The sequence below is a fragment of the Nestor notabilis genome, unplaced genomic scaffold, assembly GCF_000696875.1.
Source record: "Nestor notabilis isolate BGI_N333 unplaced genomic scaffold, ASM69687v1 scaffold23892, whole genome shotgun sequence".
NCBI classification, from domain to species: domain Eukaryota; kingdom Metazoa; phylum Chordata; class Aves; order Psittaciformes; family Psittacidae; genus Nestor; species Nestor notabilis.
In genome coordinates, this window is record NW_009918206.1 from 2,435 (window position 1) to 14,917 (window position 12,483).

The 12,483-nt window shown below is 37.6% G+C and overlaps 1 protein-coding gene across 1 annotated transcript; it reads left to right on the forward strand.

The window, feature by feature from the left end:
* Nucleotides 1-316: 316 nt before the first annotated feature.
* On the forward strand, nucleotides 317-12,088 carry RSRC2 (arginine/serine-rich coiled-coil 2; the record flags this gene model as incomplete). The annotated part of the gene is made up of 9 exons (XM_010009603.1): nucleotides 317-473; nucleotides 1,081-1,124; nucleotides 3,669-3,859; nucleotides 4,825-4,968; nucleotides 8,642-8,764; nucleotides 8,861-8,940; nucleotides 9,560-9,792; nucleotides 11,007-11,096; nucleotides 11,426-12,088. Coding segments are annotated over 9 exons (1,242 nt in total), but the record flags the coding sequence as incomplete, so codon positions are not given.
* Nucleotides 12,089-12,483: the final 395 nt, after the last annotated feature.

The following is a 12,483-nucleotide window of genomic DNA, read 5'->3' on the forward strand; positions in this document are numbered from 1 at the left end:
CCAGCACTTAGAGAAAACCATGGCTCAGAGTTTAGTCTTGCTGATATTCTCAAAAACACATGGCAAAAGTGCAGTCTGTAGTGGGAGAGCAAGATGTTACTATAAATTAGATTTCTTGAATAAAGTCATGAAAAATCAATCTGTATGCAGTTACACAGTTCACTACAAGACTATTAAGTTGTTGCCTAACTACTAATGGGTTGTCTTCACAGTAAATAAGTTTAAGTGTGTCTTCAGGGGGAGTACTGAGTAAATAGTTTCTCTTGCTTTTCAGTCCTAAGCTTTTGTTTTTTAAACTTTCTGTCCTCATTTGTAGGGTAGTGATACAGAAAGAGATGGAGTAGCCCCTGAAAAGTCTTCTCCAGAAGGAGAAAAGAAAAAGGAACAATCAGATGCCTCTAGTTCTCCCAAAACATCAAAGCATCATTATTCAAGATCACGCTCACGGTCAAGGGAAAGAAGACGGAAGTCAGGTATGGTCTTAATATATGCAAAATTGCTTAGTAACTCTTTGGTGTATGCTTGTAGAACAGAAATATTTTTAAAGCTGTTTTGGAAACAGTACACAGACTTAGCTGTAGTAATTTGCTAGAACTGGGGGGAAAAATGAATCTGTTAATTTTGGTTTTGTATCTTAAATGTGTTATATTGAAACTTTACAATTTTAACGATAGAAGGCTAAGGAAAAAGGTCTTATTGTTCAGGAAATTAGGGGTGAGGGGTAGGTGGAGGACAGACAACACCAAACAGAAAACCATGCTACTTTGTATTCATTTTAATTAGATACGCTTAGACTAGGATACTTTTGCATGGTTGTAATAAAAATAGGGTTACCTGGCTGAAGAATGTGACGAGAGTATGACATGGTCTAGTTTTCACTGTCAGAGCTTAAATACATGTGAAGAACTGGGAATAACAGCTACAGTTTGCTTTTTGCAGTAGATACTCAAATAGTGCTGTTTGTTTCATAAATCTATTCTTGAGTTAGGGGGCTGGAAAAACTGAAAGGAACTAGAAAGATTCTAGGCAGCTGACCTCCTCTTTAACTTGGTAAATAACAATAAATGTTCTCTTCTCCAGATACCGAAGGAAAAAAACACAGAAGCCGGAGCAGAAGCAAAGAGGTAATTAACACTTTGTAGAGTTTAGGTAATTGTACAATACATCTTAAAAAGTATTTTGTAGTAATGCACATATGTGTAAACCTGTATAAATGACTTTATGGTAAGTACAAGAAATTGGAAACTTTAAGCTTAAAAATGGATATGGAGATCCTTTCATAGTGAAGCATGATTGCAGCCTTCATGTTGACAAGGTAATAGTTTTATAGAAAAATGCTTTCAGAAACTAGTAACTTTTTTATTTTCTTTTTTTTTGTTTTTTGGTGGAAACAGCAAAAAAAGAGAATTCATGTGGAGAAGTAGCATGGTGTTCTTGCTGACTTTCACAGAGCTTCCATTAATTGAAAGCCTTGGGTGGCTTTATTCCTGGCCAATGTTCAGGACTTTCACTGATACATACCCATCTGCTTAAATCTATGATAAATAATTACTCACCTGACTGAGCTCTGTTTATTGCATCCTTTAATTGTAAAAGATTGTCACAGCTTGACAAACAGGCTGAGTCAGCTGGAAACATGATACTTGCAGCAAAAATTTCAGAGGGCTGTCTCTTTTTATTTTATTTTTTTTAAATAAAAATCTATATACCTGTCTATATATAGAGGAGTGAGAAGAGACAGCATCAATGATACCTGGAAAATAACTGGCTTACACACCAGAGAAGAGATGAAATGAGCAAACCAGGAGCATCAAAATAGTCATAAAGAAGCTTTTAAGCCATGTGGGGCAATAGCAGGCTGGGTCAGATGAGGGACTTTTTAACTTTGAACCCAGGCCAGGAACTTCTCCCATTCCAATGGAAGCTCTGTTTAAAAAAGGAGTGAGAAAAAGAAAGAAAAATAATCTAGGAGAGTTTTTGTGAAATTGAATATATTGTTTAGTTCACATGATAACATTTCTATAATAAATCATACTCAGCGTGCTAATGCGCGAAGAGACTGAACTGAAGACGCTGCAGACTCAGATAGCAAAATTATAAGCCTACTTCATGATAAGGTAACTATTAGTCATTCAAACTCATTTCCCTTAAAAATATCTTAAATCCGTTATGGGATATAATGGTGGTTTATTACTAATTGTGTGCCTGAAAGATGGGATTTAAAAAAAAAAAAGGAATAAAAAACTCACTTAGAATTGGGTCCAGTGCTTTGCCATGCTGATGGGTCTAATCCCACACAATTTACTTAGCAGTTTCTAAGTTTCACAGCGTGAACAGATGAGGAATAGTGTCCTACAGTAGATTTATTGTTTTCATTCATTTGCAGTATTAAGCTCTTTTCTCTGTAGACTAAATACTGAATATCAGAACAAATAATGTAAATACATACTTAAAACTAATGTACAGGTAACATCTAAAACTTGATGTGTTTTTATGTAACAGCTGGTTGATCAAGGAGTTCCGTGTGAAATACTATAAAAGCAGGTTAAATAGCTAACATTGTAACTTAAGAAGCTATAATCAAATATATTTAGAAATGGATCTTTATTAATAATGAGTTACAAAGACTTGTATAAGTGGGTATAAGCTAATTACAGCATTTTCTCCAGACTTCTTTCTTTTGAAAGAGAATGTTATGATTATGGAAAAGGTTTTATGAGTAGTTACAGATTTAGATAAGCAAAAAACCTCTGAAGAGTTTGGGTTTAGTCTAAAATGAGTGTATTATGCTTAAATTCTGACTTAAAACATTATTTAAACGGGAGATTTAAGTGGGCTATGCTTCTGTGCTAGAAAGATTTCAAAATAAAGTGGATATATTAAGAAAAGGTGTTGATGTCATGTCTTAGTCTCTAAGGAAAACACTGGCAAAAATCAGGCCTGACCTTGCTAAATACTTTTGGCATTGCAGCTATAAAAAGGAATCTTTTTTTGAGAGGCACTGCAGGAAAAAAATGCGGTATCATGGAGCAGCATATCTTTAATTTAAAACCACTGAGGAGGTCTCAGTGTGATGCATGTTAGCTTTAAATAATAAATTTGGGATGTCAACCATGTAACTTACTGCTTTGTTTTGTAAAAACTGTTGGAAGTTACTGACTGAAAAGAGTTTTGCTCTAAAAAGTAATTATCTACTGAGGGATAGAAAATTCTTGTCGTTCTAAAAGCAAAATATATACCTGCAACTATGTATGGATTTTAGTAACTTTCTACATTGTAGACTTAGGCAAATACTTAAATATTCACTACAAATGTGAGTATATAAATGTATATTCAGAAATTGCCAGGTACTTAAAGATAGGTACTTATTACATGTTTAGAATGGAGACAGTAACTGCCAGTTGTTTTTGTTACAATGCTGTGAACTCTTCCATGCAAACAAATCCGTTAGGCAGTGGGGAGGAGGGAAAAGGGGGAAAAATTCTAGAGTGCATTTGCAACTTTGGGTAATTGGTGGCATTAGGTAAAATAGCCATCGGTCATGATTGAGTCACACTCCTAAGGTTACTAATGTTGCATCACAACTTATCATTTTTATCTTCTGATACCCATACTAACTCTCTTTGTTGCACTATTTTCCTGAAAGAACCAACTTCTTCTTAAAACAGGCAAGAAGACATGAATCCAAAGAGAAGTCCTCCAAGAAGCACAAATCTGAAGACCACAATGACAAAGAACATTCTTCTGACAAGGGAAGAGATAGTCTAAATTCATCTGAAAATGGTGAGGATAGACATAAACGCAAAGAGAGGAAATCATCCAGAGGGAGGAGTCATTCAAGATCAAGGTCTCGTGAAAGGTAAGTTGTTTTTTATGATTATTCTGTTTCAAGTGCAATTGCAAAAGCAGGGTTTGGAATTTGTGTAGACTTGTGAAGGACAGCTGAATTTCATTACTGACCTAAAGTAACATTAAAGCATCCATCTATATTGCATGTTTCCTTCTTCACTGGGTGGTGCATTTGCTGCTGCTTGGAATTTTTATTTTAATTGTTTCTGAGTAAAAATACAAAATAGCTTTAAGGCTTTATATAAGTAATGTGTCTCATGTTTATAATTAGTATACACAGTATAGGAAAAGTTATAAACAGAGCGTATTAAACATTCCCTGTTGTCAGTGACAGGAAAGAAAATACACCTTAGCACTGTCATGGCTTTTTACCTCCCTAAATCAAGAGCTTACCCAGAGACAAAGCTGTCTGAGGCCCCTTAGCACACTGATGGTAGGAGAATTACGTGGAACAAACAGGTTGCTGCCAGCAGAAATTTTTCAGCTAGCTCTGCCGTAGCCAAGGGATGTGTAGCAAACACAACAGCAAGGAACAAGCTTTCAGCTAATGATACACTGAGGGACTGCTTGACTCGCTCGCTGAAATTTGGGCATCTCATCCCTAAGGTGTTGGAATACCATGGGGAGGAGGAGAGTTTTGTTGCCTTAGATTTCAGACTCCTGCATCAGATTAGTATGATTGTATTTGTTTTGAGATGTACACTGTAATGAACAAATGAACAGCTATAGTGATGAGTATGATTGTTTGTGTAAACTTTGTGAAACTTTGGTGGCTGGTGGTAGTGTTTGGTTTGTTTCCCATTTCATCTCCTAGTCTTAAACTGTTCCAGGCATGAACTCTTCCATGTGTAGTTTGCAGTCTCCCCATCCTGCCTGATGCATTTTGCCCTGTGGTGACAAACGTGTGTGTAAGTCCTTAAGTAGAAGCTGAATAAAACCACGAGAATATCTAAGAACTTGGGATGTGTGTTTCAGACGTCATCGTAGCAGAAGTCGCGATAGGAAAAAATCCCGATCTCGCAGCAGAGAGAGGAAACGACGTATAAGATCTCGTTCTAGATCAAGATCTAGACACAGACATAGAAGTAGAAGTAAAAGCAGATCTAGGAGCAGAAGCAGGTAAGTGTTATCTTCCATATACACTTAGTGGTGGTGTTTGGCTGAACGTGTGGTGGGCTGGCATATAGAGGAATGATGGGTTTGCCACTTAATGTCTGTTCAGTGTAACTAAATGTGTTTGATGCTCTCAGCTGTGTTGATGCAGCAGGTTAAGGAGTGGGTAGTTCACACACACTGATAGAAACGCTTGTCCTAGACAGCTGAAATGTCTCAGATTCTTGGCCTTCCATAGCAGATTTCTTGTTAGCAATTAGAATTTCTTGTTAGCTTCAATAGTTATTTTGTGGGTATCTTAAAACCTTCACTTTGGAACTTATGACTCATAAAGGAAAGTAAGTAACTTGGTATTTTGAGTAATAACAATTACCACAGGTTTCTTGTACCACAACTGAATGTACCTTTTTAAATAGGATATTTAAGTAATAAGTGGAAAAACTGAAAAATAAGATACAGCTAACCCTTGATAGAAGAGTAGTGCTTTAAAAATACTGCTTTAAAAATACTATTGTATTTATCTCTTTATTGTGTGTATATATCATAAAAGTGAAGTTTGACTGGGAATTGCTGGCTGTCAGAGGAGATACAATGATCTAAAGCTAATCCTGGTCAGCTCCACCAAGTTCATTTAAAACTGTTTTGTCTGTGAAGTGGCACAGTTAGTATAGCATTAAGGTGAATTTTGAGTCTGGTGGGCTGTTTCTGATCTGAATGTACTATTCTGTGTTAGGGATTACCAGATCCTTTTTGCCAAGCACAACATATTTATCATGTTAATTTTTCTCCTTATCTTGGCTGCTGCCATTTCTTCCTTCAATTCTAGAAGCAAATATAAAAACCCTCTAGCTAGACACATACTGGCTTACTCTGGGTCTGTTTGACAGAGTTGCAATCCATGCCTCACCTGGAATATGCTGGAGTTGAGGTTTTCATCTCTGTATAGAAGTTACTGTTTTCCATTACTGATGAATTGTTCAGTAGTTTAGTGTAGAGTTCTGAGTCTTTTTTATACGTGTCACCTTTGTGTTTTCTGAATGAGGAAGTTGAAATATGACTTAATGACTACTACAGTTCTGTTTGTTCCTTCCTACTTGTTTAAACAAGTAGTTTGAATACAAATTGGTGTCCCTTCGGAGTCTCCAAGCAAGTGTTGACAGTGTTCAGCTAATTTGGTATTTTCACTAGAGTATTTTAAATTGCATATTTAAAGGGAGTAGAAGTTGGTTATGACTGTTCGACATTATGGTGGATTCTTGGGAATTTAGCACACTTTTGTAATGCTACATCACTTGTGAAACTGTTCAGAAGACTTTCATTTTTCTGAAGAAGTAGTTGAATTATGTGGTTTGTGTCCTATTTTGTTTTGGCTTTGTGCCAAACTTTCAGCTGGGGTGAGTAGAGCTGGGTCTTCAGTTGCTATGTATGTAACATGCCGTTTGATTTGAAAACTATTTAATGTTGTTTAAGCCATCTTCAGCATGGTGTGTTAGGCTTCAGTTGCCCATTATTTTCACTTACTATAGGTGATGTGCACTTCCTGTTTTTAAAAGTCCTTTGAACATTTTGTGTTTAATGGCTCCATGAAAACTTTGCATCCCAGAATAGTTTTTCCTTCTACAGTGGAATTCAAATTACCTGAAACAGAACGGCAAATGTGGGAAGAAAAAAGTAAGGGATAGTCAAGAACTTAGGAATTTCTTCAACTAGAAACACACCTTGTTCGATAGTGACAGGCATACTGCAAGAATCCATTTCTTAAGTACTGTTTTTGTCTTGCAAACCCTAGAGAAAGAAAGTAAGTGAGGCATAAGTCTCTTCTAACAGTAGCAAGAACACTTCATCAAGTTCTGGGCTCAGATGAAGCCTTTGGAAAGAGAATTATGAGGGAAACCTCAAGGCAAACTCTTCACAAGCTAGATAACCATGATGTCGAAACATACTCTGTTAAAACTCAACCATGAAATGAATCCCTCATTATTTGTTGTGTTACAGTTAGCAGGTTATGACAGAAGTGTATATAAATAGTAGAGCTTGACCTTCTCTTGATGGTTCTCTGCATAATCTCAAGCTCATATTTTCAAGTGACCTGTCATTGCAAGCATTTAAACTAACCTTTTTGTTCTGTGAGCATGTAGACCTTCCTGGCAGTTCTTTTGTGGCATTGCTCTGATTAAATGCTAGGTGGAAAAACATGACACCATCTGCTTGTTTCAAATGGAAATACTTAAATACAAAAGCTCAAATATTTATTTCCTTGATATTTACCAGTGCATTAAAGCATCAGACCAAAGACAAGACCAAACTACAATAGTCAGCACGGGAAAAATGAAGGTATCTTTGAAACATGCATTACATCTTATCTCAGGAATGCAGATCTGTCACTTCCCAGTGCCTGAATCTGCATCTTGTCATCTTCTATGAAAAGATAAGTCTCACCTCCTTTGTATTCTACCAGATTTGTCATGTAAACAAGGATCTCTTTTTGTAACTTCAGTCTACATTTCGTGATGTTTGTAGATGCTGCCCAAGCTGCAAACAGAAGAAGCAGAATATTGGAATGCCATTTCAAGTGGCTGTTGTCACGATAGCTGTTATCTCAAGTTAGCTGTTCAAATGATTGATGATAACATTTAAGTATAAAATTGCAGAAACATCTTTGTGCATCTCAACTTACTGTTTATGGCAAATCTGGGGAAAATGTGCAGGATACCTCCTGTAATTTAACCTTTGTTAGACACTTCTAGTATTGGTGACTTCTTGTTTAAAACATCAGTGTCAGAGGCTTAACCAGGGATAAACCCTTATCTCTTGTAATGTAGATGCTCATGATCCTGGCAAAAAGAAATACTGCTAATAGTCATTTATATGCATATTTTGAGTGCTTGTTGCTTAGATGGGATTAGCTATGTATGTCATAAGAATGACTTCTACTTGGGAGGACATGGGCAGAAGGTTACTAAAGGAGAATTGAACTGACTATTTTGGTGTTTTCCTTAAAAAATATATTTTAACTAGGTTCTTTTCAGATTGTCAGGCTCCGGATTATGCATGCTTCATAGTTCTCTGACAGCACTGTTCTTCTTGAGCAAACCAGAGACAGATTATATGTGTTTAAACAAGCTCTCACATTTAGCTTGATACCCTCCCTCAAACAGTTGTCCAGATGTGAAGAGTTACAGAAGGGAGAGAAACAGTAATTTCCCTGAATACAGTTCCAGTTTTTAAACTGGGCCTCTTCAAATTGCTGGTTATTACCATAGTTCCAGTCCTGTGAGGTCTTTATGGTTTTAAAGCATTCCTGTAACTTGATCCATTTTACAGTTTTCTTGCAATTGTCTTTATCAAAGTTGCACAATGTTTTTTTTTCTCGTTGGGCTTTAGTTGCAAATCTCTAGAGAAGATCTATGTGTTGTAAACACTAGGTGTAAGAGGATAAACAAATACCCAGACTTACACATTCTGTTACATCTTGCAGTCAGAAATCTTCCATTTTAGCTCTGTCTTGTTACAAGGTAAATGTGACTGCTACACTGTTCTAGTATAATCTCTGTGAAAGCAGTTACTGAGAGCTCTCCAAATTAAGCAGGTTTTCAGAGTTGTGATCAAGTACTTTATGAAATGTTAAGCTATGTATGTACCTTCATTGTTTTAGCAACTCTGTTAAATTTGGTTACAGAGACCGAAAGAAGAGAAGTGAAAAGCCCCGAAGGTCCAGCAGGAGTCACAGCCGGAGTTCGAGTCCGCCACCCTTTCGGGGACGAAATACAGCTATGGATGCACAGGAAGCATTAGCCAGAAGGTTGGGAACTGTTATAATTTTAATGATATATGACATAAATAAGCTTCTACTGTTGATTCAGCATGTCTAAATGTTTTTATTCTCATGTATTTCTAGATTGGAAAGAGCAAAGAAACTGCAAGAACAGAGAGAGAAAGAAATGGTTGAAAAACAGAAGCAACAGGAGATGGCTGCAGGTAGTCCATGTGTATTATATGAATTCCTAAACAATAGTGTGAGTGAGAAATAGTGTAGGCTTATGTGCCGAGTGTTGCAGTCCTGTTTGCAGATGTGCAGGTTGTCCTTGTGTAACTGTTGACTTGGGCCATGTATAAGAAACACCACTAGAACTAGGAAATGTTTGAAAAAAACAAAATAAACACCCCAACAAACATAAAACTAACAAAAATGATCAGGATTTCTTACCGCTTATCAAGTATACATCAAAAATGTTGTTTGTTAAGCTGGTACATGATTTTGTGATGGATCTTTCCTTTAAGCATCATTGAGAGTTTGAAAAGTGTCACCAGCTCAGAGGTGTTTAGAACCATGAGGTACATGAGATTCAGTTTTAGTTCTGTCTTACTAAAACTATGGGAGGCTTGTTTCTTAATCTACAAATAACATGTATTTTACTGTGCATTTGTTTGAACATTTTCAACTTCTGATAAAGGGAAGTGTTTGCGGTTTTGTTTGTCTGGGTTTTGGGGGGGGTTGGTTTTTTGTTTGTTGGTTTGGGGTAGCTTGGTTTGGGTTTTTCCTCCCAAACAGTCTGAATTTCCTGTCTGATAACAGAAAGTTCTCTTTCTCCTACAGCGGCTGCAGCCACGGGAGGTTCTGTTATTAATGTTGCTGCTCTTCTGGCATCGGGAACACAAGTAACTCCTCAAATAGCAATGGCAGCTCAGATGGCAGCGCTGCAAGCGAAAGCACTAGCAGAGACTGGAATAGCTGTCCCCAGCTATTACAACCCAGCCGCCGTGAATCCAATGAAATTTGCTGAGCAAGAAAAAAAGCGGAAGATGCTTTGGCAAGGCAAAAAGGAAGGGGTAATGTCTTGTCTTACGTTCATAAAAGTTGTTTGGAAACACCTTGTTTAAGGATGCTTATCAATGCTATTTCCAGCAAAATTACTTTCACACCTGATAGGAAGTTTTCCTATTGACAGCAGCCCAAGGCAAAACTTCTGGGGTGAAAGGACTAAGATAACTAGACCTTCAAGTGGCAAATGGTTGTGACATGAGCCTCAGTAAAACCCCAGTGGCATAAAACTGCAGAGGTATAATTGGATTGTAAAGTTACTTTGGTCAGTTTGTCTTGCAGCTAAATATCAAATGCAGATGGTCTCTTTTTAATGAGAAGTGATGGCTGAGGTACGAAACTTACCTGATCGCTCCTTTCTGTTACTGTAGAGAGTTTTCATTTCATTGTTGTATCCTGTGCAATTCCAGACTTCAAAAACAAGTCTTCAGACCTTGCTAGTAACTTTCCAGGAGCAGAGTAAGGCATTACAAAGGCTAGTGAAAGTTATAAATGCAATTAAGTCTTCAGACTTAACGCTGTGTCAAACAAATGCTCTTGCAATCAGTGAAGTATAGGCCACCAAATAAACACAGGCTCCTGTGGTAAGTGCTTTTTCAGAAAGTCACTGGATTTAGATACAGGTTTCATCTGCTGATGCTATGGGAGAATTGGTGCTTTAATATTTGTATTTTTGTTTTTTGACACTCTGTGCTAGTATGGAAGTGTGTTTGCTCCTTTAGATTAATGATCATCCTGTGTCTGTTATGTAACAAGCTCCCTTAGCACTTCACGGGCTGTTCTGTAAGGTGTGAAAATGTGGTGCTGGTTCACCTGGCACAGATGGGAGGGAAGGAGAAACCTGAATGCTCTCTGGGCAGTTCCTCCTGTATTGTGCAGTGAATTGATTTAACTGTAGTAAGCACATTGTTTTTTCCATAGCTCACTTCAAACATGCATTCTGACAAGGTTCCCAAACCTTGTGGAAATGGGTGGAGTCTACCCAAGTAAAGAATACACCTCTGTTTTGAAACCCCTGGTTAAGCAAAGTTCCTTCACAAAGAGTTTCTGTGAGGAGGGTGCAGGAATGGGAGATGTGACTTGGACACCTTTTACCTCCAGCCCTGCTAGTGCTGTGCAACGGCTCAGTTTTAATACAGCTTTTTCACTTGCTCCTGTACTGTGATGTTAACAGAACCTTGTGTTAAAAGGTGATATATCTTTTTCTTTTTCACTTGTACAGGATAAATCACAGTCTGCAGAAATATGGGAAAAATTAAACTTTGGAAACAAGGACCAAAATGTCAAATTCAGAAAACTGATGGGCATTAAGGTAAAGAATTAAAGAATTCTGAATGTGTGACTAAGTTTATTATTAATTGTAGCACAGTGATTTCTTTATTTAGAATTCAGACAGTATTACTTTGATTGGTAAGTTAATTGGAGCCATTTATTTGAATGAGTTTGGAAAAGGAAGCAGGTGAAGGCCTCTGTGTGTGTCTTGACAGCGAGGGGAAGGTGATGCTAGACTGTTCCAGCAATAAAGCCAAATGCTTCAATTATTACTTTGGAAATCAATAAAGCAAAATTGTTATGTTTAGAGTATCTGAAAACACTGCTCCCACCACAGCTAATGTTTGTTTCCTTCTGTCTGGTTTGTAGAGTGAGGATGAAGCCGGCTGCAGTTCCGTTGATGAAGAGAGTTTCAAAACCCTGAAACAACAGGAGGAGGTTTTCCGAAATCTAGATGCACAGTACGAAATGGCACGGTCACAGACTCATACACAAAGAGGAATGGGATTGGGGTTCACATCTTCCATGCGAGGAATGGATGCGGTTTGAAAAACAAAAAAGAGGAAAGAAAGAGGCAGTTTTAAAGTTTGGAACTGTGGAAGGTTCTTGTTCAGCTGTTGGGTCCTTGTTCACCAAAAAGCTAGCATTCTAGCTTGCATGGGTGTTGCATTGACTTTAATTTATTAAAAAAAAAATACAATTTTTTTGTAAATATCAGATCAGTGATACTGGTGTTAGTGTTGTAATCAGGTTATACCCACTTCCATTAAACTTGACAGAACTATAGAAGGACAGTATTTTTTAGTTAAAAGTTCTACTTTTCAAACCAAGCAGCAGATGGGATAAACTCATACATGGATATTTCGTGTCCACTGTCTTGTGTACTTTTGTACTTTAACCTTGTACAGTTATTTTCAATTCTTGAAACATGAAAGAAACGTTGTGTAGATGTTATTTAGCGGTCTGGGCCAGCAGGCACATAATCCAGTGCAGAAACCCTGGTTAATAATAAAGACTTTTTTTTTTCTCTAAGGTCTTCCTTTATGTTAATTGTCATTTGGGCCAGCCTCTAAGGAAGAGAGGTAAGAGATGGCAGGAAGACTGGAGAAGTCAGGAATAGAGTGTTTGTTTAGCTTTGCTTATTTGGAAGTAGGATTTTCCTACTCAACTCACCCTTTTGGTCAGTTTGATAAATATTTTAGTAGAGAGAGGGATAACCAAACCATTGGTGAGAAAGGTGGTAGGATGCTGCAGCCCTTAGCTAGTTCTGTCAGTGTTTTGGAAGGCGTGTTAGCTTCTTGTGGTGGATGGTAGAAGCCTTAGAGGAGTGTTGTACCACGACTAAATGCACAGGCAGAACCTCAGCAGGAGCGCAGCTGCTTCCCAGGGCAGGATACAGTTCGGATGGGGCCTGACTGCAAGGAACC